The sequence below is a fragment of the Plasmodium chabaudi genome (assembly GCF_900002335.3).
Source record: "Plasmodium chabaudi chabaudi strain AS genome assembly, chromosome: 11".
Taxonomy (NCBI): Eukaryota; Apicomplexa; class Aconoidasida; order Haemosporida; family Plasmodiidae; genus Plasmodium; species Plasmodium chabaudi.
This window is the reverse complement of record NC_030111.2, coordinates 227317-255284: the sequence shown is the minus strand read 5'-3', so window position 1 is coordinate 255284 and position 27968 is coordinate 227317. Positions and strand designations below refer to the sequence as shown.

The 27968-nt window shown below is 25.0% G+C and overlaps 8 protein-coding genes across 8 annotated transcripts; 4 read left to right on the top strand and 4 right to left on the bottom strand.

Moving 5' to 3' along the window:
• Positions 1-630: 630 nt before the first annotated feature.
• PCHAS_1107500 (longevity-assurance (LAG1) protein, putative) lies at positions 631-1999 on the top strand (the record flags this gene model as incomplete). Its single annotated transcript, XM_016798535.1, has 4 exons — positions 631-956; positions 1057-1226; positions 1318-1555; positions 1660-1999. 4 exons carry the CDS (start codon positions 631-633, stop codon positions 1997-1999), a joined length of 1074 nt encoding a protein of 357 aa, XP_016653929.1.
• A 325-nt stretch (positions 2000-2324) lies between these two features.
• PCHAS_1107400 (SET domain protein, putative) lies at positions 2325-7379 on the bottom strand (the record flags this gene model as incomplete). The annotated part of the gene is made up of 1 exon (XM_740886.2): positions 2325-7379. The coding sequence occupies one exon, from the start codon at positions 7377-7379 to the stop codon at positions 2325-2327; it is 5055 nt and encodes a 1684-aa protein (XP_745979.2).
• Positions 7380-8717: 1338 nt separating this feature from the next.
• Positions 8718-9779, top strand: PCHAS_1107300 (6-cysteine protein; the record flags this gene model as incomplete). The annotated part of the gene is made up of 1 exon (XM_739597.2): positions 8718-9779. One exon carries the CDS (start codon positions 8718-8720, stop codon positions 9777-9779), a length of 1062 nt encoding a protein of 353 aa, XP_744690.2.
• Positions 9780-10015: 236 nt separating this feature from the next.
• On the bottom strand, positions 10016-10583 carry PCHAS_1107200 (conserved Plasmodium protein, unknown function; the record flags this gene model as incomplete). Its single annotated transcript, XM_739598.1, has 3 exons — positions 10016-10166; positions 10255-10413; positions 10537-10583. The coding sequence occupies 3 exons, from the start codon at positions 10581-10583 to the stop codon at positions 10016-10018; spliced, it is 357 nt and encodes a 118-aa protein (XP_744691.1).
• Positions 10584-11410: 827 nt separating this feature from the next.
• Positions 11411-14578, bottom strand: PCHAS_1107100 (conserved protein, unknown function; the record flags this gene model as incomplete). Its single annotated transcript, XM_739599.2, has 1 exon — positions 11411-14578. One exon carries the CDS (start codon positions 14576-14578, stop codon positions 11411-11413), a length of 3168 nt encoding a protein of 1055 aa, XP_744692.2.
• Positions 14579-17911: 3333 nt separating this feature from the next.
• On the top strand, positions 17912-19450 carry PCHAS_1107000 (nuclear protein localization protein 4, putative; the record flags this gene model as incomplete). Its single annotated transcript, XM_016798534.1, has 1 exon — positions 17912-19450. The coding sequence occupies one exon, from the start codon at positions 17912-17914 to the stop codon at positions 19448-19450; it is 1539 nt and encodes a 512-aa protein (XP_016653928.1).
• Positions 19451-20244: 794 nt separating this feature from the next.
• On the bottom strand, positions 20245-22107 carry PCHAS_1106900 (protein CAF40, putative; the record flags this gene model as incomplete). Its single annotated transcript, XM_740235.2, has 1 exon — positions 20245-22107. The coding sequence occupies one exon, from the start codon at positions 22105-22107 to the stop codon at positions 20245-20247; it is 1863 nt and encodes a 620-aa protein (XP_745328.2).
• A 2995-nt stretch (positions 22108-25102) lies between these two features.
• On the top strand, positions 25103-26899 carry PCHAS_1106800 (subtilisin-like protease 1, putative; the record flags this gene model as incomplete). The annotated part of the gene is made up of 1 exon (XM_740935.2): positions 25103-26899. The coding sequence occupies one exon, from the start codon at positions 25103-25105 to the stop codon at positions 26897-26899; it is 1797 nt and encodes a 598-aa protein (XP_746028.2).
• Positions 26900-27968: the final 1069 nt, after the last annotated feature.

The following is a 27968-nucleotide window of genomic DNA, read 5'->3' as shown; positions in this document are numbered from 1 at the left end:
ATATACATACATATACATACATATGTAAATGGCTTATTATTTGGGTTAATAAAAAGTGTAACAAGCGAAGCCTTTTAAGCATACTCACTTGAAACGTAAACTAGTTTATATACACTACCGTCAATTTTTTTAATATAAAAAATGCAATTCAATATGATTAACATAATTCAGCATAACCTATTTTATGGCATAAACTTATGAAAAATAGAATGTATAGCCTAGTATTTGCAAGCCTTCCTAAATACACATAACTGACACTACACACATATTAAATAATTATATGCATAATATATATACATCATATCGCATTATATATACATTTATATAAATATATCCGACACATTTTATGTATAAACTTTTGAATTTTATTTATTTTTTTTTGCCAAAATATAGTAGTATATATTAATTAACCGAATCCTTAAAATAAGATAATTTCGTATTTCACAATTTTCATTCTTATTATTGTTTTCTTTATATTAACTTAATTTTTTTAATTAAAAAAAAATATATATATATAAGGGGAAAAAGTATAAAATTGGCTATAATTATATGTTGGTGTATTTAGGCTTTGTTGTCTTATATAATTGATGTTTCCATGGTATATATATTTTATTTATTTGTATATTAAGAATGAAACTTGATACCATTTTCAAAATATTATTATTAATTACAATAATATTTACAACTCATCAAATATGGCCATTATATGAATTGATAAAACAAATACATGATGGAACAATTCTATTTTGTATTAAAGAGGGTTTTCATAAATTATATACGTTTTTTTGTTTATATAATTTAACAGAAGACATTGAAACTTTTTCGACAAATACAAGTGTTGCTCCAAAACCTCGTTATTTTGTTTTTTTTGTGTTAAGCGGGTGTGCAACATTTATAGTCAAATTTATATTAAACAAAATTTCTACTCGAATAGGGGATCGTCTTATTCCGAAACGGTACGTCGTAATAAAAACACAGCAATGCAATGTTTCAATTTACATGTCATATAATTATATTTCACACTTTTCTCTTTTACTTTCCCCTTTTGTAATGAAGAAAATGGAGCCCTTATATTCGAGGAATTAAACTTGGACGATTTAACGTCATGTTTTTTAATTTGATATACTTCTCTCTCATTAGTGTATTTGGATTTATTTCTCTCAAGGACCAAATATACTTTCCAGCAGAAATGGGAGGACAAGGAAAAACGAGTGCCTATTTTTTAGGTTAGACTTTAAAATAAATTATAACAATATTATATACAAAAATATATGAATTTCAAGTTATCCAATTTTTTTTTTCTTTTTTCTTTTTTAGGCTACCCAAATCAAAAAACATCAAACTTAATTCATATATACTATTTTTTGAATGGTGGATATTTATTAACATCAGTGTGTTCCTTATTAAAGTCTGAAAAGTTGCCAGACTTTTATGAAAACTTTTTACAGCACTTTTGTGCAATGATATTAGTTTACTTTTCATATAGTCATAATTTCATAAAAGTTGGAGCTATAATTATGCTATGCCATGATATATGTGAAATATTTTCTTCAGCGTAAGGACAAAAATTGTTTTTAAAAAGGTGTACATAGCATATATGTCTTACTTATTTAAAATTTCTATCGGTTTTCACTTCCTTTTTTTATGTTTCTTTTGTAGGTGTCGAGTGTTTGTTGACACAAAATACAAATTTATAACCGTTTCATCATTTTGCATTTTATTTTTGAGTTGGGGATATTTACGATTATATATATTTGCAAAAAATTGTATTCTACCAATTCACAAGAATTATAATGTGTTTAGCTCACTCATTCGTGTCGAGACATTCATATGGCTAATCTTTTTATTACTTGTTATTTTGTTAATGAATGTTTATTGGTTTGTATTGATGGGCAAAATGTTTATTCATTTTATCACAAGCGGAAAAACAGAAGACATTCTAACAAGAGTTACAGAAATTGAAGAAAAGGAAAGAAACATCGAAATGAAAAATAAATAAGACAATTCCAAGAAGGAAATAATAAAAATTACAAAAAAATTTGGAAATATTTCAAAAATAAAACAAATTTGCACTTTTTTTTGTGTGCATACTTGTAACTATTCTTTGAAATTTTTTATTTTGTTCTTCATTATTTATAATTTTTTTTTTAAACAAATAAAGACACAAAAAAAATATATAATTTCTTTAAGAAAAAAATACACAAAAAATAAGTATGTTAGCATGCTAATTAGTTTTAAGTCATAAATTAAAAGTCTAAAAAATACAAAAAATATAAAAAATATTGAATATATGAAAGAGCTTTCAAATTTATTAATTACAACAACTAGCTTTTATTCTTCATTAAAGGCGGTTTCATTTTCTTGAGGAACACTTTTTTTGAAACCTTTGGCTTCACGCCGTTTTCTTTTTCACTTTCGCTCGGCTTGCTTGTAATTTCAGCTGCTTTTTTTTCAGCATCACCTGACTTGTTTGCAATTTCACCTGATTTTTTTTCAACTTCGCCTGACTTGTTCATAATTGGTGCTGCTTTTTTTTCATCTTCACCTGACTTGTTCATAATTGGTGGCGCTTTTTTTTCATCTTCACCTGACTTGTTCATAATTGGTGGTGCTTTTTTTTCACCTTCGCCTGATTTGCTCATAATTGGTGGCGCTTTTTTTAAAACTGCCCCGTTTTTGTTTGCAGCTTCGTTCGATTTGACCTCGTCATTGCCCGACTTATTTTCAATTTCCTTTAATTGCGTTGTAGAACTATTTGGGTCCTTGATGCGTATGAAATTTTTATAAATCGAAGTCAAAACAGATGTATCTGTTCGAAGGATAGACAAGAGTATATTGATTAGTGAAGTAATGAGAGACCATCCTTGAAAAACAATATTTTTTTGCTTATCACTAAAGGAGGACATTCTTAAATCTGAAACACCTAATATTTCTATTCGTCTTTCACATAATTTTTTCCAAATAGCTTTTAACAATTCAAAAGGGTTGTAACCATTCGAATTTTTTATTTCATATAAATAAATAGGGCAATGTACCATTAAATATTTTATTATAATAATAGCTTTTTTTATTCTGTGCAATAGTTTAAAAGGTAAAAGAAAAAAATCATGAGGTAACTGTTCAATAATAGGAATATTTGGAATTATATGATTAATATTTAAATAAGTTGATGTTTGTGTTAAATATTTCGAAGAAGTTAGTTCACTAAATCCATGGGTAGTAACAGTAGCTATATCATCCATATCCAATTTATTTTTATAAAAAATTTTATGAGTTTTTAATATACCATATACTAAGCAATGTAATATTGTATTATTATTATTTCTAGCAATGCTACTGCTAATGGTAGTATCATTTGGAGTGTCGATGTCTGCACCATTTACAACCACACTAGCATTGTGCTCAATTAACGTTTTTATCACATTAAAATGTAATTGATAAGTTGCTAGCATCAATGGTGTTTCTCCATTTGTGTTTACAGAATTTACATCTGCTTTAAATCCAATTAATGTTTTAACAATTTCATTATGACCACTAAATGCACTCATATGTAAAGGTGTATTACCTTCCCCATTCATTAACATCACAGGAACTCCACTTATTAAAAGCTGTTTAGCTAGCTCTCTTTTTCCCCTTACACATGCATAATGTAGCGCATTATTAAATCCTAACAATTTATGTGAAACTGATTGTATTAACAATTTTTCACAAAAATAATTATTCATTTTATTATTTAACACATCTTCTGAGTTTTCAGAAGGAGATTCTATATCTATATTATCTTCATCATAATAATATTTTTCAAAACTGTTTTGGCTATTTATACTAGAACTTTTATCAGATGTTGAACTATCACTACTTTCGCTATATTCATTTTGTTCAGAATTTCGTTTCTTTTTTTTTCTACTCGTACTTAATTCATCAATACTTTCGAGACTCTTCAAATGTTTATTTGGCTTGTTATAATTACTATATGATTTGTTGCTACTCAAATCGGCATCATTTTTTTCGTCAGAAAAATTGTTTAAATTTTTCATTTTCTTTTCTCGAGCACTTTTGCGTCTATATCTACCGCTACTACTTCTACTGTTCCTACTGCTCTCTGAACTCGTGTCATCATGACTCTTTCTTCCTCTCAATTTGGTACGTTTATTGTGATGGTCATCCTTTTTTATCGAACTAACATCACTTTCACTTTCCTCATCGCTACTGCTAGCATTGCTTACCTCGCTTTGGGATCTAAAATTTGCCATTTTGTTGGTCAACATTTTTTGGTTCAATTTTAGATTCCTTTTATATATTTTTTTTTTTTTTTTTTGAACATTATACAAATGGTTTATAAATAAGATGAGAATATTTTTTTGGCGGTTATCCATATCTTTACTTTTTACCCCATATATAAATTCGTCATCCATTAGTAAATCAAACGGAATTGGATTTTCTATATTATTTTTAAAATTGTAAGGATTCATGTAATTATGTTTGTTTTCAAAATTTTGATTACATGTACCATTAGACAAAATGTTTATGCTTCCAAAATAATCTTTTTCAAATAGTTCCAACTCAACATGTTGTAGTTCTATTTCTTTTAGTAACGTGTAATAATAATTTGAATGATATGCATCTTGCTCATCTGGTAAATAGGAACTAGCCATATGCAAAAGTGCATTAATATTTAATTCATTTTTAAAAAAAAGAGAATAATTTAATTTTAATAATACTTTAACAAGATTAACATTCCCAAAGGCAGCTGCTAAACATAATGCATTCAAACCATTTCCTAAATAATAAATATTTTTAAAAGATCGAAATATATTAACAAAATATTTATTTTCTTCAAAATTTATATCCATACATTGACAAGCCATATATATTGGATAAAATGGATCATCTTTTGCAACCTGTTTAATTTGTCTAAATGGTTCATTTTTGTTATGTGTAACTTGACGATAAAAATCAGAAAATTCATCTTTTCTGTTTATATGAAATTCGATATCCATATAAGGAGTAAATTTATTCATAGATATACTATATGTTCTTAATTTTTGTAACAACAAAATAGTTAATGTCGACTTGTATCCTGTAATTGTATATGAGTTCCATATAGATGCATACATAGGATCAAAAATAAATTTGCTAGATAATCCAAAACCTTTATTATATAATTTTGAAATATTCGAACAATTAAATGTATAATGTGCCAAACATGCATATAAATGAATTTTTTCTAATGAGCATGATGGTAATACATTATCTGCTGCTATAATTGCTTTTCTAAAAAAAATTAAAGAATCAAAAACTTGTTTATTTGGATCATGCCTTAATAGTCCTGCTAATAATACATTAACATTAAATATTATATAATGATTTGGATGGAAGATATTAAAAAATTCATTGGAAAGTTTTAGTAATTGATTTCTAGCTGTAATTATATTTCCTTTAATATAATTATTTTCTGCTTCATTATATAATAAATATATTTTGTTCTCTAATTTAACACACCTTTTATTACCCTTTAATGATAATCTGCCACAATTTGAGCATATCCATCTTTCTATTTCCTTTTCTAAATCGGAACATATTTGTTTTTTTTTCTCATCATTTAAATAATGTGTACGTGAATTTTTACTACTTGATTGTTCTATCTGTTTTTTATTTATTTCAGGATTATTTTGAAATGTGTTTTTTTCGTCATGTGCTGAATTATTACCATTTAAATTTCCTTCAGTTTGTTTAGACACCTTTAAAAAGGAATTATGACTTCCATTTTTTTGAAACCTATTTTCTTCATTATGTACATGATCTAATTCATTGGAATTGTCACTATCGTTAGATATCGTATTATCCATTTCTTGCTCATACCAATGTAGTTTTAAAGCCTCAACTAATGCTTCCGTTTTTATAGGATAGATATATCCAATTACACATTTTGGACATTTCATGCTTCTTAGATGTAAATTATTTTCTGTTGGATCTGAACATCTAATACAATCACATGCAAAAACCCTTGGTATACCTTTAAAACTTTTTCTAATTTTAAGAGGTAAATATTGGTCAGGCAATATATTAATACATAATTTTCCGCCTTCAGGTATTTTACAAATTGCTCGAATAGTTAATAATCCATCTTCATCATAGTAGTAGCTACAAGTTGGTATACAACTATGATGTAATTTTGATAAAATCGGTGAATAAACTAAACCAAAAGTTATTTCAGGGTTTATATTTTGTAAAATCGATGACGGTGAATAATATTTTATAAATGGAGAGTATTGCCATATAATTAACATAAACTCAACAAGCTCTTTTTGTTTTAAATATAAATAAAATGAAGATGGAAATTCTAGTATTATTCTATTTGCCAAAACATTGAATGATTTAAATATATTTTTTTGATTTTCTTTAACTGCATTATAATACGAATAAACACTAAATATATCATTTAATATATTATATTTTCTATTATTATAATTTCTTTCAATTCTTGTTTTTATTAAAACTCTAAATATATGAAGTACTGTATAATACATTATTCCCGACTCTTTTGATGCTGCATGGATTATTGGCAATATCGAACATTCAATTTCATGAACCTTTATATTATTTATTAAACACTTCCAATTACAAAAAATATATGGACAATCATGTGGATTTACTGGACATGCATAACTTTTTTCACTAACATTTCTTTCCTTTAAGCAATGATAGCATGTTGAATATGTATAATTATTTGAAAAAACATGCTGTGTTAACATATAAGGTTTTTCTTGAAATATTATTTCTCCAGGTTCAACATTATGTTTAGCTAATGCTATATAATGTTTACCTTGTTTAACTATATGTATTTTATTGTTAAATATGTCTTCGCTCAATACAGGTTCGGCACTACTATCGTTTACATGATCATATGCACCATTTTGTCCATACATAGCCATATTTCCATTATTTAGGCTGTTTATTATATGTTGGCTATCTCTATATAATCCTCCTTTTTGAGGGTAAGATAGTTGGCTTTTATATATGGCTGGAATTTTACATATTCTTGAAACTAATTTTTCTTCACATTTTTTCATTAATTCAATAAATTTTTTGTTGTCTTTATCCAAATATATTACAGCATATAACAAATTTAATGCAGTTTTATAATTTTTTTTTTGAATATAAAAATTTATAAAGCTTTCATAGGAATTTATCGATTTTGGGTATTTGTGAATATAGCCATATATTAAAGAGGAGATTATTTCATGTTCTTTATCTTCATATAGCTTTGGAATTTCGTTAACGATTTCTAGTAGTTCATCTTTTTGCTTTACACTCATATTTCCTTCATACTTCTCCTCATCTTTTTGTTTATCATTGCCCGGGGTATCATATTGCATTTTGTTTTGGCGAACGAAGACTGGACAATTTCGGGTTGTTTTGCTTAATCATACAATGTGCTTGCACACGTATGTATTTGGCCTATTATTTTGCATTTGTAGCAGTTGCCCATATATATATTATACATACATATATCGCCAATATTAGCTAAAGACACGTATTTTATCGAATTATTAATTTCGAAATGCTGGTCGCCCGAATAAAAAAAATAATAATTAATTAATATAATATTTAAAAAAATACAACTAAATAGGTAAAACAATTTTCATATTTTACAAGCTATAAAAATGTATGTGTATACCTTTGATTAAATAATAATACAAATGCATGCAAATATTCGTTGTATGAAAAAAACTTAAATCAATATAAAGTGTTACATACAATAGTTGCTTGTATGCTTATTACATATTTATACTATTCAATATTTCTCCTTTTTATATAATATTTATAATTAGTTTATTTGTACATATTTTAAAATTTATGAACAAAAAAAAAAATCTAGCTATTTATGCAAGATTTATAAAAAAAAAAAAAAAAACATGCATTCGCTATCTCATTTGGACATGCACACATTTTTTTTATGGAGGGGAGAAAATTTGAAGAAACATTAAAATGAAGATTATTGGTAAATTGTAACTCTTTAATTAGTATAATTTCTTTAATATAAATATGTATATATATATATATGATATAAAATAATGTCTTTAAAAAAATAATATTTGTAAAATGGGTGTGTGGCAATAATTTAATATTATTTCATTGCATGTTTTTATGAAAAAAATAAAAATGGTGTTAAAGATTTCCTTTTAAAAGAATACTTTAAATAAACATCAAATTACAAAAACTGTTTCGATGTCTTATCATTTGTATGCTTTATTTTTTTTATGTATTTATTGTTGTTGACAAAAAATAATGGTATGAAATATGTGTAAATTTCCTTTCATACTGATTTATTTCATATATTAATATTATTTTATTTATACATTTCTTTGAAGTTATTTTTACATTGGTTTAAATTAAAAAATTTTACGTATTTGTTGCAGTTTTTACATTTTCGATTTTGAAACCTTTGACTTTTTTTGTAAATGCTTTAATAAAAATTCCGTTGCAAAATATATACCCAAATTTGGGATTTTTGTTTTGATGTTGGTAAAATTGAAAAATATATCCTTCAATTTGTTAAATTTTAGTAAACGCATTTTTTGCATTTTGATCACGATATTTTTTTTTCTTTCCATCCTCCTAAGTAACAATATTTTTTTCAAAATTGTCTAAACAAATATAGCGCATTTAAAATATATGCATATATAAATAAATATTTGTGGTTATTTATTGGTATGCACAAAATGGTTGGTGTAAAAAATGCAATAGCAAGTCTATTAGTACTTGTGGCACTTTGCTTAAATGGGATCGCAAGCAAACAATCGATCGATTTAGCCATTTCAGAAAAAGCTGTTGTTAAATTAACTGCATCACCAGGAGAGACACTTGAATTTACATGCCCTTATACAGATAAGGGACTACAAGGGCTAAAACTAAATCATAAAGAGAAAGACAGTTATGATTCAGAATTATTATGCTTTGAATATGTAACAGTAATGAATAATGCATATAGAATACAAGATTATATTCGTGGTGCATATAATATAAAAACAAATTTAGAAAATAATGTTCGTAGATCGGAATTTACTGTTCCTCCTGTTATTGTAAATAGTCGAAATTTTTCTTGTTATTGCTACATGGAAACAGGAAATAAAATTGTTAGAAAAGTATTACAAGTATATATTTCAGGCCATTCAAAAAAAATACCAGGATGTGATTTTAATTATGAATATAGATCATCGACAGCTATAACTATAGATAATACTACAAACTATCATGTAAACAAAGTGTGTGAAGCATATCCAAAAAGTGGAGACGACCTTGTATTGTTATGCCCCCTTAATTATAGCGTAAAACCTGATAACTGTTTTACCAATGTATATGTTAAAAATGAGAATGATGCTAATAACGAAAATAGCTTAAATAATTATAGTAATAATAGATGGGATGAAAATAATTATAAAGTTGTTAAGTCATCAACTCTTTTTAATAAAGAATTAATTACACATGGAGATCAATTCTCTGTATTTACAAAATTACCTGCAACTAATAATCCAATATCTTTTTCTTGTATATGCCAATCATCTGATGGATCAGATGTTTTAATGATGAATGTATATATGAATAAAGTTCAAAATAATAATTATAGAGATTCAAGAACATATATAAATCATAATGAAGAATTTTCCACTACATCTTATTATAAATCAAGCAAAACAACTAGTAATGCTTTTGCTTTTATTTTTAGTAAAATCTTTATTTTTATATTTTTAATAAGTTATTACATTTTCTTTTAAAAAAAATCGACACAAACATTTGCTTTCATGCATTGATGTATCTATATAATTATTTAATATACCACTATGTACATATTATTTAATGTTTTCTTAATGAATAATTAATACACAAAAACATGATATGAAATACTTTTATATAACAAAAAAAATGAAAATATTTTTCTCTATGCATTTTATAAACATGCATATGATTATAAACTAGTTGATAGTTGTAAAAGGGAGTGCTGCCACACACATCACTGCTTAGCTTCTTCGCCGATATTTAAAGAGATACTTGGTATGGTTGTTAAATTTGTTAATATATTTGAAATTTTAAAAAGTTTTAGATTAAATTCATATTTTTGTGTATTGTTTGGTTGAATTATGTAGAGAAAGAGGTTCAAAAATCTGAAAAAAATTGTATTTAAAGAATAGACTATATATGTATGCATAGGTATACATGCCAATCGAAGTATATAAATAATAAACGTTTTACCGTATGTCTGTTTTCAAAACAAAGAAGTTATTGGCATTGGCAAACTTCAATAATTTGTAATCCACTTTTAGTAACATTGATAGTCCAAATAAATCCAGGATAATATGCTTAAATGCTAATTTCACATGGTTTACGGCATTTATATCGGATATATTTTCGCTACAAAAACGTTGTATAAAAAAATGCATATTATGTAGAATAAACGTATGCTATGCAAAATAACGGAATAGTGTAATAAATAAAATATATTTTTTCTTCTTTATCTTTTGTTAATATGCTTACATTTTAAGTAGCATATAAATTTCTTCCGTTTTTACAACACGTTTCATTTCCACATATACTCTCAATAATATGACCAAAGAAGGAAGTACATATTCATTTCGTATACTAAAAATTGGTAAATATATACTTACAATTTGTAATTCACTACTTTTAATTGTTTATAAAATTTATTTTAATAATATTTAATGAATTATAATTTGAAAACTTAGAAATTTATGTAATTAACTCTTAGAGTAATAAAAAATGACAATCCATATGCGCATGTATAGTGCATATATTTATGAGGGAAAAAAAAAAAATGAAAAAAAAATTTCCAATTTTGGCTAGCTGAAAATTATTTTATAAATACGCTATTTCCTTTTTCATAAATAATACATATTAAATGATAAAAAAAAATAAAATACATAAGTCAGTTTTTCATAAAATATACAGAAATAATTTAAGATAGGGAAGATCATTCTTTTGTTAAAAGATAAAATAGTAGTGATAATTTCCAAGTATAAAATAAAATTAAGTTGCCAAAGGGAACAACGTCATATTTTTTTTCAAAAATTTTCCCATTTCGCCTTTTCCAATGAAAACAAACTTGCACATGTATATGGCTTATTTTTATTTTCGAATTTCAATTGATTTAAAAGATAAATCTTGCATACGCATATACCGGCATACTCACGCATACACGTAGATATAAGTTTTGTTTATGTTTATGCACACACAAATAGTAAAATTAATGAATATACAAAAAAAGGATGGTTATAAAGCGCATGTAGTTTTACAATACGCCTGTGAAAAAGGAGCACAAACATTATGTATGTACGGCATGTATTTTATATACACGTTTTTTTTGCTAGTCAAGGAAGATAAAAAAATATATTTAATTGGTAAAGTGTAGTTTTCTTTCGGCCATTTCTTTCATACGATATGATATAATTTTCTTGGTTTTATTAACAGTCTCTGCATTATATTTATCAAGTTCATCAATGGCATCACTTAATAAAATATCTTTGATCAAATCTTCCCATTTTGATGAATTAGAAGGGGTTCGACTTTTTTCTAAATCTAAAACAGCTTGTACAAGAACTCTAGTTAGCCCTTTTTTATCAATTAAATTATATGCATAAGCTTTTGTGGCAGCTCCAACATATGTTCGGAAAAAAAATACAGGAACTGATTTAATAAAATAATCATTTGGTAATAATGTTTGATCATCTTTTCCTTTTACATGATGTAAAAAAACAGCTTTCATTCGTTGCGGAAAAGTTTTAATCATCATTTCTCCAGCTTGCTTATCCATATCTCCTGTATCACCAATCCATATATATCGAACAAGAGAATTTTGATGTATAACATGTTTATGTAGTTGTTTAAAATTAATAAATTTTTTTTCTCCTCGGGTTTCATTCCATACCCATTCTTTTAAAGTAGAGTATAAAATTTTATTATCACAATCAATACCCCAATTTTTAATTCCTCGTCTTTCTGCTACTTCATGAAATTTTACGTTTAAAAATGAATTTTCAGTTATTGGCACTTGAGGTATTCGAGCAGTTAAGACAGATATTAATAAAGGTTTACATTCAGGTGGTAATTTATTCATTGCTAATTCAAATATGAATTGAAAAGAACCTGGATATGTTTCCCCTCTATGATATTGTGCATCTACACCACCTAATGCATAATTAAAAAGTTTATATCCACCGCTTGATCTTATTGTATCATCTATATCAATAATTACTTGTGTTGTTCCCCATTTTAGCTTATCATTTTTACAATCAATAACTCGTCTTTTTATTTTATTATCATTAATAACTGGTGGTGTATATTTCTCATTTTCATCTGCATTTGCTTGTTCATTTCCACCAATAGGTGTGGCACTCTGTTTGTCATTCGTTTGAAGAGTATTTGCATCTGCTGAACTGGCTATGAACCTTTTTTCACCACTACCTTTACTAGGAAGATTTAAAAGTGTATTTCTATCGGGTTCAATTCCACCTTTCGAAAAATTTCTTATAACTCTTTCTTTACTAGCTAACCGAATAATTGGATCGATTGCCTCCGTTTCTTCATTTTCATTTCCAATTTTTTTAACAGATTCATATTTATTTTTTTCAAAATTTTGAAAAATATTCATATTTTGAATTTGATCAATATTTAACGGTCTTTGTGATATAGTTTTAAAATTATTTTCATATAAATCAATAACCCCTGTTTTATGAATCGTTTCTCCATGACTATCCACATCAACAATGTTTATTCCTTCGTCATTATCGTTTTGTTGTTTTTTATACTGTATTGTTAACTCTATTGGTTGTTTACCTAGTCTGATACGATTACTTCCTTCTTTTATTCCAAATGATTCTCTTGCTTGATTTATCAAACTACGCATAGGGTTATTTTTAAAAAATGTTTTTCTGTTATCTGTTGTTGTTTCATTTCTGATAGACATATCAGAAATGTCATCATACAAATTCAAAGTATTTTCTTCATTTCTATTGGTAGGAGTTAAAGAAAAATGCTCATCGGTTATTAAGCTTTTAAAATTTTTTTCAAATTCAACAGTTTCAGATATTATATCATTTTTAGTAGTATCAAATGGTAAGCTTCTCTCGCCTCGTTTTTCGAAGATTTGAAAATCCTGAAAATTTCGCATTTCAGGAGAATATTCAAAAATGTCATCATTAATATCTTCCATATTATTAGTACTGTGGAATTTTTTATTTGAAAAGTTGTCGAAGGTGCATATATCATTTGATGATTGTCTTCGTGGGATATTATTGGAATGATATTTTTTAAGGGAATGTTTTAAATCGTTCCTCTTAATTTTATGTTTATCTAAGGTTTGCGATTTGCTAGTGTTACCCACATTGCTTATCGCTTCGGTTTCGTTGTCACTATTTTTACTAGCCATTTTCTTCACCTTTCTAATAGCTCCACTCATATAATTTTTTGTTTCGATGTTTGGAATTAAAGCTTCAGGTTTGAGATAGCTCATATTTTTAGAAATATTTTCTTTTATATTAAAATTGGTATTTTTTAGTGCGTCGACACTTTTATTTACTTGACGGATGACCTGCTCGACAATTTTTGCTTCATCGCCACGCTGATCATAATTTTTTCCATTTCCTTTATTTTTATCAAAAAATGGAATTTCTGTATTTGTATCTTTAAAATCGGAAGTGCTTGGTTGGGGTGGTATATTTTCTCCCCCTCCTTTTTTCTTAAGTTCGCAAATATCACGAGTTTTATTTATTTTTAAAATATTTTGAAAATCGGTATCAATAGAGTCTTGCATATCTAGATTAGTGTTTATTTGATCAAGTTTGTTATCGTCATTTTTGTTTTCATTATCATTAGGATGGGTATCTTTCTTATTTTTGTCTTCATCCGGTTTGGAATATTTTTCAGATTTTGGATTGTTAGCACTGTTTATGTCTGCTTGTTCTGGATCTCTTTCCCCATTACTGCTACAAGCTTCATCCTGATTAGTGTCATTATTTTTTCCATGATTTTCGTGAGTATCATCTATTTGATTATCTAATAAGTCTACATCGTCCTCACCGAAATTATTTACAAATTTTTTATGACTGTCTTTGTTATATTCGGTAAGTCCCATGTATTCACTTAAAGGTGCAAATTGCTGATCTATATCATTCTCAATATTTTTATCTAAATTTGATGGGTTATCATTTTCTTCATTTCTTTTCATTCCTATCAGCATTTGATGAAAATTTTCTTCAGTATTTATAGAATTAAATTTATCGTCTTCAATATCATTATCCTCAAACCAATTAACATCCCGATTTTTAAAATTTTCATTATTTTGGTTACTCATCGTTTCATATATTTTATTACATATATATTTATCATCATCAATAAGTGATGTTTTATTTATATTTATCGAAGAATATTGATTTAGATTTTCTATATTTACACGATCATTTTCTGAATTATTTTCTATTCCTTTATCAGATATTTTACTTATTTGTCCCATTTCAATGCATTCAAAAACATTGGGGTCCTTCGACAGTATTTTTCTTATCATTGGTCTTGTGGATATTTTGATATTATATTTTTATATATCGAAGGAAAGTACAACTAGGAAAGAAAGCGTCTCGACCATTTGTCTCCAATATTACATTAAATTATATGTATCGATCATATATTTATTTTCTTTCAAAGCATTATGAGATTTATACTTTGACAATGTACTGAGTAAGTCACAGCTATATATAAAACTCAAATCAACATAAAAAAATAGTTACAAAACAAAATAATGATAATATATATACTTATTAGCATATATTAAATCATGTATATATATATGCATGCTATACGTTTCCAGAATAAACAATTGTATTATATGCCCATCTATAAATGTTACTGTAGCACATGCATAAAACGTATATGTCTTGTGTACAGAGTTGGGAATGTAAAAGAATATATTAATAAAAAATTAAAATTAAAAAATAGCGAAAATTTATACAAAATAAAAATGTTTTTAAATAAGCATGATCATGCAATAAAATAATTATTTTACGAATAAACATTCGAAGTTCGTATTATATGCATTAAAGGAAGAGCTTTCTAATTGTTAAGCATTTATATAGTGTATATATTATAACTAATTTAAACACAAATAGAATTACCACAGGCACTGACATATAAATTAAATAGATAGTATATACATACAATAATAAACTATATTTATTTAAAATATTGGGTATTTTTAATTGTAATTATAAAAGTATTATAAATTAAATCAAATGATTATTATTTTAAATGAATGGTAAATATACCTTTCCATAATTTTGGTGGTTTTTCCCTTTCGTTTTTTTTTTTTTTCTTTATTCCTAAATGACTACAGTATAATCATTTTTCATAATTTGAGATGGGATCTGTTGATAAAATTGGCATACATAAAATTTAAGAAAAAATAAAAATATGATTTACAAAAATATACATATAAATATATATATAATATATTTTTTATGGGATGTAACTCTCTTATATATTATTATGTAAGGATTTTTTTATTTTGTTAATTTTTAGATATTCAAAAAAAATCAAAGGACATAAAATCGTTTATGAAATCCTATTTTTTTTTTAATTAATTCAAAAAGGGAACCAAATATATTTATAAAAAATATGCATAAATAATAATGCGCTTAAAAAGGATTATATATAATATATACATATATGATTACATACTTATAATATACATAATTTATAAATGCATTTATCACATATACAATATAATATGAATGCAAATGGGCATGTTCAGCATACAAAATATTATATTATTTGCATATATAGATACAAGATATTTGTTTTATAGATACTTGATAAAGCAATTAAAAAAAATGAAAAAAAATTATATATTTTATTTTATTTATTTAATTGTTTTTTTATGCATTTTTAGCATTTATTTTTTCTTATTTGCATTTAATAAATTTTGTAAATCCCGTAAAATTTAAAAGAATTTGTAAAAGTATATACTTATTTTTTAATTTTATATATATAGCCCTTCTTCATCCATTTCATCCCTTTTACTATTTTTTATGAACAGCTATTTTTTTCGACAAAATAAACAATGAGGAATATTTATATATTTTTAATGTGCATAATATATATCTACATATATATAAATAAAGGAAAATGTTGCATAAGAAAGAAAAGAAAAATAGAAATTGTTAAAAAAACGGTAATGAATGGTATGGTTAATTAAATTTCGGACTATAACTTTATACATTCCCAATATAAACTCCTTTCTATATATATTATATAGCCAGTTGTTTATAAAGCCATTTTTGGAAATCTATAAAATTTTATATGATTTTGTCATAACAATCGTGTACACAAAAATTTTTAAATCTTTTGAAATATTCATTTGGTCATTTATTACATAATTTGTCTTCTATGAATTTCATTATCTACATGTTTTATATAACGAAAAATTCTTATGTTTGGAGATATAAGTTAATTTTTAAATATAAATAATTGGTATATCATACGAAGATGGTGTATATTTGAAAAATATAAATATTAAAAATTATGGCAATATACGCATGACTATGGAATAACAATTTAAGAAAAAACCTGAACATTTACTATTTTCGCATGAACCGTTCATAAATATAGTTATAAAAAAAATCGCTACCTTTGCCCCTACACTAGAGCGTAATACATATACACCTTTATAAAAAATATAATACTTATTTTTTCTCTCTTTTTTATGACTTAACAACATGAATATGTGTGTGATATGAAAAAAATGCCAAATTAGTGTACACTCTCAAACAAGGGCAATAATATATGCATGGTACAGGTAAATATATATATGCCTTGTTTTCCATTTGTCTTAAAATTGGCAATTAAAAAAAAACATGGTTAGGTACAACAATAAAATACGGTTTTAAGATAAATTCAACATAATTGTGCCTAATCATTAACATAGTTTATAAAATTTGAGAAATTCTATTTTTTTTTTTGGAACCAAATGGAATAGCTAGCGAATACATGAATAAAACAAAATAATCAAACCTGTGTTATTACAAAGTTGGTATGACCAGGAAAATCGTAAAATAAAAAATATCGAAATATAAAAATGGTCAAACAAGGATATTATATTCTAATTTATATGAGAAAGAATAAATCGGAAATATAACTCCCTTCATTATTTGGCTTACACCTTTGTAGTGCCCATAAATTGGTAAAAGGTGAAATGGATTGCTATTTTGTTTTTTTTCATTTTTCTAAATTTGATCGTTTGATTTTTTTTAATTTAATACTAGTGTACTATTTAAGGATTAATAAAAAAAAAATAATAAATATAATAATGCATGTGGGAAAAATAAGGATGTTTGGATAGTAACATTGTGGTTAGAGAGGAACAAAACAATTGGACACTTCATATTAACTTATAAATTATTATTACAATTTTGTGAATATATAAATAAGGTATATATATATGGGATAGGTCTAATTGTGGAGTTATCGATAAAAAGATAATATTCTTATCTTAAATTATTTTATGGAAAAAAATATATAAGCATATATATATATTTGTTTGAAAAATTAATTCATAGATTTTGTGCACTATACTATATAAATTATTACTATCGCAACTATTGCTGGTATTTTACTTTATTTTTTTTATTTTTTTATTTTTTTTATTTTTTTTTTTTTTTTTTTTTGGTCTAGCCTTTTTTTTATCCTTAAGTTTAAACAAATAAATAAACCCATACATAGTATATGTATGCCTATAAAATGAATTTTTCATTTTTCTTGAGGAATTAAAAAAAAAAAAAAATAATAAGTGAAATAAAGTATAAATAGTAATATAGGTAAAAAGGGTGGTATCGCACGAAATCGAAAGATGAGCAAAATAATTGTGAGGTTGCGATGTGCGACCGGAATATACAGAATTGAAATCGAAAAAGATAGAAAATTAATTGAATTGAAAAACAAAATTAATGAGCTTTTAAATGTACCAGTAGAAAAACAACAAATATATTTATTTGGTTATTCAAATGAAGCTTTAAATAATGATTGGATAACTCTTGATGAATATAATATGAAAAATGGATGTATTATAGAATTAAAAAGTGAAATCAAACCTACATATAAAAAAAGTACAAATACTGTTACTCCTATCAACAAAGATGGTGACGAAAATTTAGAAAAAAAATCCGCGACACACAACAATGGCATAAAAGAATCTGTAAATAATAACTACAATTCTAATGCAAATAAATCAAAAAATGAAAATGATAACAAATCAGGATATAGTAAAAATGCGAATGGTGGAGAAGATAAACTAAAAAAAGAAAATAATGAAAATGAACCAAACTTCAAATCATTTGATTATTTTTTAAAATTAAGAGGATATAATACAACAGACTTACCATTAAATAATGAATATAAATCTGTATATTTAGTAAAAGGACAATTAAATAAAATACCATTGAGTGTAACTTTAAAACATCAAGAATATAGACATGTAGATCATTTAGAATTAATGAATATTGAAGAAATAAAAAATTTCGTTCATTATTGGTGTTATGAAAATCATATGCTTGAGCAAAGGATTGGATGGATGTATGGATATTATAAAGAAGATACCCATTATAATTTAGGAATACGAGCTGTTTGTGAATGCATATATGAGCCACCGCAATTTTGTGAAGGTGATCAAGTAAGATTATTACCTGATGATTTTATGAGTAATGTTGATTTAATTGCAGAAAAGTTAGGATTAGAAAAAATTGGAATAATTTTTACCCATCTACCAAGAAAGGAATATCTAGCTTCTCACGAATTAGTAAATATAGCTAAATTACAATTATCTAATTTAAAAAAAAATACACATTATACAAATTATAGTATATCAAATTTTATTACATGTACTATATCACCCGATCCATTATTAAACAATGAACCTATTACAAATGCCTTTATGGTATCTGATTTAGGAATGAGTTTGATACGAGATAATTTAATTGATGAAATACAAGATGATCCATCCCATATAAAATTAAGAAGCCCAAATAAACATGAACTACTACCTCAAATTTTAGAAGGGGGTAAAGAAACAAATAAATTTGATACTGATTGGTTTATAATACGTGTTAATGATTCAGCACCAAAAGTTGTACGATCTATCTTTAAAAATTATCACTTTCCAAGAGAAAATAGAAATAAACCTCAAACGGTTTATGATGTTAAAGAATATTTTTCAAGTAGTAAGTTAGATAGGGGTGTTAATGGAAAATCTAGATGCTCCGATTTTCATTTAATTATTTTTGCAGCAAAAGTTTTAGATATTGAAACAGCTTTAGTTTTATGTGATGCTGTAGTGAATAATAAAGAGATAGATCCTATAATTGAAGAAATGCTTACTTCCATAGTAATATAATTTATACTTAAAATTATGATGTTCATAATATGGATGCCCACTAATAATTATATTTCATGTTTTGTGTAAACCTTATATTTGTCTACCCCTTTTGGATTCATTCCTATTTGCAATTATGCATGTATATTCCTTTTTTTTTACTATAACTGCATAGCGTGAAATTGGTGAAAAATAGCCATATGGTTTTCATTCAATTTTTTTAGCTAGCTGTGCATAACATTATATTGTAAGCCTATATATACGGCACCCCCCAACAATAACACTATCCTTAAATTTTCTATGTTCCTTCCTTTTTTAATTTACACATATATTTAATATAATAGGTATAACAACAAAAAATAAAGTACCTATTTCGTAGAGTCTCGTATGTTTTCGTAATTATATAAACATACATAAATATGGATATATAAATAAAAAATAAAACAATTCAAATATACAATTACGTAATATTTGTGAAAAAAAAATATTTTTAATAAACATACATATATTAAAATTGGAAATAAAAATAAACAAGAGGGTTGAAAAAAAAAAAAAAAAATCGAGGTTCATCAAAACTACATTTGATATTATATATAAAGGAAAAGATTCAAGTGTGCTTGAAAGTGAAAAAATCGAAAATGACAACACATTATACAAAAAAAATATGAAAAAAAAAAAACATAAACATACATCCAAAATACTAATATTTCACTATATATGTATAATAAAATCATTTTAATATAAATAAAATTTAAAGCAATTTTATATTTATTGTACGATGATATATTGTTTACAAATGTTAATTAAAAAAAATATTATTTACTATTGTTAGTAGCCACAGTAGTATCTGCATTAGCAGAAGTAGAGGGTGTGTTACTAGATACATTTGTTGGAATAGTTTCTATTTCTGCATTGTTAGATGTATTAGAAACATCTATATTATTACCAACATTAATTGAACTAGTATTATTATTGCCTGACATGGCAATATTCTTTGTTATATTATCACTATTTGTAGAACCCGTTTTTGAATTATTACTATTATTAATAGTCGATGTAGCAGCATTTTGTGAATTGGCATGTTGACTATTATTTGAAAGCATAGTAGGGATATTACTTGATCCTGATTTTGAATGATTTGATTTGTTAGGTACGTTAGAAAGGTTATTATTATTCGAATTTGCACCGACATTAGTTGTATTATTTTGATCTTTATAATTGTTGGTATTATTTTTATTTCCTAAATTATTATTTTTTATATTATTATTTTCTTGCATTATAGTATCATTCATATTTGGTGGAATATTATTATAACTATTTTTTTGCATATTATTCATATGGTTATTTGAGTTTACAGGGTGTGGGGTTGAAATATTTTGGGGTCCGACATGATGCATATGCATATTATTTAGTGCATTAAGATGATTCGGAACATTTTGTGTTTGTTCTGCATTGTTAATATTATAAAGCAACTGAATTAGCCATTTTTTTGTATATGGATCTTCTTTAAGACATGGAATAAAAGCTTTATTAATATGTTTCAAAGAGTCGGGTAAACAACATTTTAATGCTTCTAAAGCTCTCGGATTTTCAGATAATCTTAAATAACAACGAACTATATGTTTTAACAATCTTGATGAAGGATTTTCAACTAATGCATTAACCATATTTGATAAAACAGTTGATACTGCATAAAATCTTTCAGGTGTTGCACATATATAATTCAATCCTAATTCATCTATTAAAATTTTTTGAACGATAAATGTAGCAACCGTTTTAGATAATTCACTTCCAGTTTCCATGATTCGTAAACATAATGGTATAATCTCCGTCTGTAATAAAAAATTTATTACATCTGGATTATCAACCTTAACTAATGCACCTATGACACCTAGAGATGTTAGACGTAAATATTCAAATGGCCTATTCTTTGATTCTGCATTTAAAAAGGGATATAAAAATAGTGGAATATGTGCATTTAAAAAATGTTGTTTTGTTTCTGGATGGGAAGCAACACATTGTAACAAAGCCAATGAGTTACAAACTCGATTTGATGAAGATGTTGTTAACAAAGGTGGTGATAATTGTGGATATATCGACACAATTTCTTGTAATAAGGTCGTTATAGTTCCAAAAGAATTCCATAATACAGGTGCAATATCATGATACTTTTCTCGTTTCCTTGACAATTCTAATAATGCACTTTCTCTTTTTTCTGAAAAACATAAATCAAATATTAATTGATATATTTTTTTTTTCTCTTCATCATCATTTGGTGCAACTCGAATAGAAGATCCTGGATTTACATGAGCATTATTAAAATTAGTTTGCATTCCCATTTCCCCATTATTTACATTATTATTATTAGTATTACTAATATTATTATTGTTATTATTCATTTTTGAATTGGCCATCCCCACATTGCTTGCCATATTATGCATATTTACACCACTAACATTGTAATTGTTAATTCCTGATCCAACGATATTATTATTTGCATTTCCTTGTGTATTTATATGGTGAATATTATTTGATGGACCAATTGGTATATTTGGATTCGCAGCGTTTTGATTTATCGAACCACGATTTTGAAACATATTACCTCGATTATTACTGCTAGCCGAATTATTTGTGTTGTTCATTTTATGGCTATTATTCAAACCATTGTCATTCATCATATTTTTTAAATATGCAAAATTTTCCAAGTCAAATTAAAAGGGGATTAAATAGGTCAAAGGATGTGAATAAGCAAAAAAAAAACAAAAAATTTCAAACTTTTTAGAAAATATTATGTACTGAAAAAAATTTCAGCAAATTTTATTTCCAATGATATCTATGATTTGACGAATTAGATTTCATACAGTGACATGTTATATTGTTACTCCAATTTTTGGAAGTACCTTATTATGGATATAACATGGAATATACTTCATTTATTATACTGGAAAAAACAATCTGTTTAATTTAAAAACATATATACAAGCATGCATATATATGTTTATGTATTTTATAATCTTAATTACTATGGAAATATAAATTTGTTTATATTTTTTATTTCATTTTATTGTTTAAATGTTTATTTATGTATTTTCTTTTTTTTTTTTTTATATTTTATACAGTATTTTTTTTTCAATTGTTATTTTGTTTTGATAATTGTATGATCACATATAGGATATACATTAATCCTTGCTATTTAAATATTTAGGGGAGAACTATTTCATAATATTTGATATAATAAATATAATTTTGTAATATATACTAATATTATGTATTTATGAAGCACGGTAATATAATTATATGTGCACGAATTTTTAAATATGCTATATTTTATGTACATTCATTATACATAAATATATGTGTACCTATTGTATATTATGTAAAAAGTTAATATTCATGTAAAAAAAGGAATTGTACTTTCGTTGTTTTCATATATTTTCTTTATATCAAAAATCGTTTTATTTAATTGACACATGTATTGGGTTTATGTTAAAGGGAAAGTGGGAAAAAGAAAAAAAAAAAAAATGAAAAATTAATAAAAATTATTGGATTATAAAAATATAAGCATAATAATATGGGATAGCAAAAAAATTGAATAATACAAGTGATGTTGCTTTATTTTATTTTTTTTAATTTTAAAAAAATAATGAGAAATTTCCACATATTTTGTTACATACATTTTATGCCCTTATATGGATAGGAAATACCTTTGTACAATATTTTTTGTTTTATGTTATTTTTTCGTCTTTTCATTTTGTATACTATTTTTATTTTATTATTATTTTTTTCATTTCAAAATAAAAAGAGTTAGCTTGATTTAGCATTTTTTTATATTAATTGGAGGTAAATAAAATTATGAACAGACAGGCAAAACATGTGTATAATATAGTCCATTTAAATAAGTTGACAATTTTGAAAGTCTACAAATATGCATTTTTATCTCCTTAGTATATATATATATACGTTATAAATATTTTATATACTATATTGTTTTGTTTGCCTTTTTAAGTAGTTCTTTATTACTGCTTTTTTTTATTTAATATTGGTCATATTTTATGAACATAATTGTTTATATTCGAATTTGTGTTAATAAATTTATTTTCCTTTTATTACAACAAAATTATTAACAACAATGTTACAGTTTTAAAATATATTTTTATTAGTCAGCAAAAATAGACAGTGTGAATTATTTATAATTTTCTTTATTTACAAAAATATAATTTGTTATTACTTTAAAATGTTTTATTGTCCCTTTTCAGTGTAAAAATAAATTAATTTTTTTAAGGGGAAAAAATTACATACCTGTTTTGAGAGTTTTATTTAATTCACACAAATGTTTCAACAAAATTTGTTTTAAAAAAATTTAGGACAATAAAATGTGCATATATATATTATACATATTTGATCGTTCTTCAGGAAAAATAAAATAAAAAAATTTTTTTAAATATGGAAAATTCGAAAAAAAAAAAACAACATATAGAATATTATTCGAAGAGTAATCACATATATTGTACACATTAAATTGGAAAATAAAAAAGAATTATTTTTTTTTTAATAAAAATTTCCCTTTTTATACGTATATACCGTTATAATAATATCTTAAAAAAAATTACACAGTAACATGTGCACTAGAGTTTAGACATTAAATTGTTGATAAATTAATTCAATGTCTTAAGACAAATTTGTTTTATTATTAAATTTATGGATATATATACCCATAAAGGGAAAAAAATAAAGCACTTGAAAAAAAAACAAACAAAATATGTTTTAAATAAGGGTATAAATTTAGAAAGTGCATTTATTTATTGTTTTTTTTTTAATTTTTTGTAGAGCACGTGAAATAAAAAATTTCCAATGTTCCAGGTGTTTCGTACCAAAAGGCAAACAAAATAAATAAATTATATTAAAAAAAAAAAAATTAAATCAAATTAAGTAGATTAAAAAATATAAATAAAATTATATTGAAAAGAAAATGATTTTTATAAATTTGTAATAAATTTGTTTTTCCTTCTCTTTATTCTTTGAACTTAATATTTAATAGGTCTATTTTTTTATTAGAACATGATGATATTTAAAAACCAAAAGAACTTTTTTGACAATCACAATTATTTTTGATTTTATACCTGAGTAAAAATTATATTATTTATAAAACAATTCAATTCAATATATTTATGCGTATTTATATGTTATATATATTATACACAGTTGTTAATTATGAATTAATTTTCTCTACAAATAATAAAGACAATATTGTGAAGACAATTTTTTTTGAACAGTTATGTGTAAAAGAGTTTATGTCATATCAAAATTGTGGAATTTCACATTATAGATAGTACATAACTCTATACATTTTTTATTTTTTGTTTTATTATTATTTTTTTTTCATGTCCAAATTAAAAAGAAAACCTACATAATAAAATATTTAAAATTCGATTTTTATAAACTAATTAAATTCAATATACATTTGTTTCAATTAATAGTATATTCTCTTTTTTAACACACTCATTTTTATTACTACGTATTTAATTATTTTTAAGACAATTTTATTGTTTGATATATTTTTTTTTTTATTTCAAATAGCCAAAAATTTACCTGCATTGGTCATAATTTTTACGTCAAATTAATTTAGCTAGATTTCACTTTTAAACAAACAACTATTTTTCATACAAATAAAAAATGGAATTTTCAAAAATGAGAACCGTTTTTATTTATGCTTGTGTTGTAAGCTTGGCTTTGTGTACAGTATCGGCACATACAGATTTAATGAATCAGGAAAAAGCAAATAAAGAAAAGGATGTAAAAAAAATAATCGAAGATTTACGATTTTTAGAAAAAGTTGATGCAATTTTAGAAAATAGTAACATGACAATTGATGATGTTGAAGCAGATGATGATGCATATAATCCAGATGAGGATGCACCAAAAGAAGAATTAAACAAAATAGAAATGGAAAAGAAAAAAGCGGAAGAAGAGGAAAAACATTCTAAAAAAAATAGAGAAGAAAAAAAAAATAAATCTTTAAGATTAATTGTTAGTGAAAATCATACAACTAGTCCATCATTTTTCGAAGAATCAATTATCCAAGAAGATTTTATGTCATTTATTCAAAGTAAAGGAGATATTGTAAATTTAAAAAATTTAAAATCTATGATAATTGAATTAAATTCAGATATGACAGATAAAGAATTAGAAGACTATATAACATTATTAAAAAAAAAGGGAGCACATGTAGAATCAGATGAATTAGTAGGAGCTGATTCTATATATGTAGACATCATAAAAGAGGCAGTAAAAAGAGGAGATACATCTATCAATTTTAAAAAGATGCATTCAAATATGTTAGAAGTAGAAAATAAAACATATGATAAATTAAATAGTAAATTAGAAAAACCAAAAAATTCAAAAAAACAATCTGTTTTTAATGATGAATATAGAAATTTACAATGGGGTCTAGATTTAGCTCGTTTAGATGAGGCTCACGAATTGATGAAAGATAATTTAGTTGAAGATACAAAAGTATGTGTAGTAGATAGTGGTATAGATTATACTCACCCAGATATAAGAGATAGTATTTATGTAAATTTAAAAGAATTAAATGGAAAAAGTGGTGTTGATGATGATAATAATGGAGTAGTTGATGATATATATGGTGCTAATTATGTAAGTAACAATGGAGATCCATGGGATGATCATAATCATGGAACTCATGTTGCAGGTATCATTTCAGCAATTGGAAATAATTCTATTGGCGTGGTTGGAGTAAACCCAAAATCGAAATTAGTTATTTGTAAAGCTCTAGATGATAAAAAATTAGGTAGATTAGGTAATATATTTAAATGTATTGACTATTGTATTAGTAAGGAGGTTAGTGTTATTAATGGAAGTTTTTCTTTTGATGAATATAGTAGTGTATTTAGTTCAACTATTGAGTATTTAGCAAAGGTGGGAATTTTATTTGTTGTTTCTGCAAGTAATTGTTTACACTCTCTAAATTCTATTCCAGATATAAAAAAATGTGATTTATCTGTTAATGCTAAATATCCATCAGTACTTTCACCACGACATGACAATCTCCTTGTTATTGCAAACTTAAAAAAGAAAAGAAATGATGAATATGCAGTTTCTATAAACTCCTTTTATAGTGATATTTACTGTCATGTTTCAGCACCAGGTTCAAATATTTATTCTACTGCTACCCATCGTTCATATATGGAATTAAGTGGAACATCTATGGCTTCTCCTCATGTTGCTGGTATTGCTTCCATCATTTTATCAATCAATCCCGAATTGACATATAAACAAGTTATAGATATTTTAAAAAATTCCGTTGTAAAATTGGATTCCCATAAAAAAAAAGTTATATGGGGTGGTTATATCGACATATTAAAGGCAGTAAAAAATGCCGTATCCTCAAAAAATTCGTACATAAGATCTCAAGGCATTAGCATATGGAAGAAGAAGAAAAGAAATTGACAAGTTAAGAAGTTCGAAAATTAAGAAGTTCAAAAATTAAGAAGTTCACGAATTACGCAAACTATTATCTAGTATGCCTCCTCGAAATCGAGTCACATAAGTGGGGAAAAAATATTTCAAATTTTTATTTTTCATTCGTATACGTATTTGTTTATTTATGTATTTTTATTAACTTTTTTTTTCATGTGTGAAAATGATTTAATAGTATGTGCCCATATATGCACACATATTGTAATTAGTTTTTAATAGTTTATTTCCGTTCATATAATATATGTATCGATTTCCCGTGATCATTTACATGGTATAATATGTATTATTTAAATTACAGTTGTTTCAAATTTTATGTAGATAATTTAACTTTGAAAAATTATAAAACATTTTATTATTTTTTCCAATTTATATTTGTCTGTACAAACATAATAACAGTTTTCTACAGATGGTGCGTTACACCAAAATATATTTCATTCGGTGCACACCATTGTTTTTCTTGATATTAATTGGAAAAGTGTGTTATTGCAAAAGTAATTTCCTCCTTTTACTTTCATATTAATACCATCCCTTTTTGGCATAACACATTGAATACCCTATTTATTTTCACAAATAATGTTATAGAATTTGTGATATTATTATTTTTAATAAAATGAAATAAATGTGAGTGTGTGTTTGCATGTTCGAAAAGTTTAATGTCTTTCATGTTTCCTTATGTGCAAATAAATGTACATATATTATACCCATATTAATTATATGTACAAATTTTTTATTGATGCTAATTAAAATAATTATGGGTTTCCTATAGTTAAAAAAGTATATGTATATATTCTATATTATGGACATTTCCTAATTTTGACGTTATTTTTGAAAAAGCGAAAAAAAAAATATATGCATATATATATGTATATGACTTTTGTATATACGTCCATCAAATTCGATAGGCGCAATGTGAATGTAAATTAGGATAAAAATTAAACTTATTAAATTTATTTAAATAAAAGTATACTAGCACACACGAGGATAAGCATAGTACAATTGCGCATTGGCAGATATTTTATAAAAAAATCATTACGCTTTT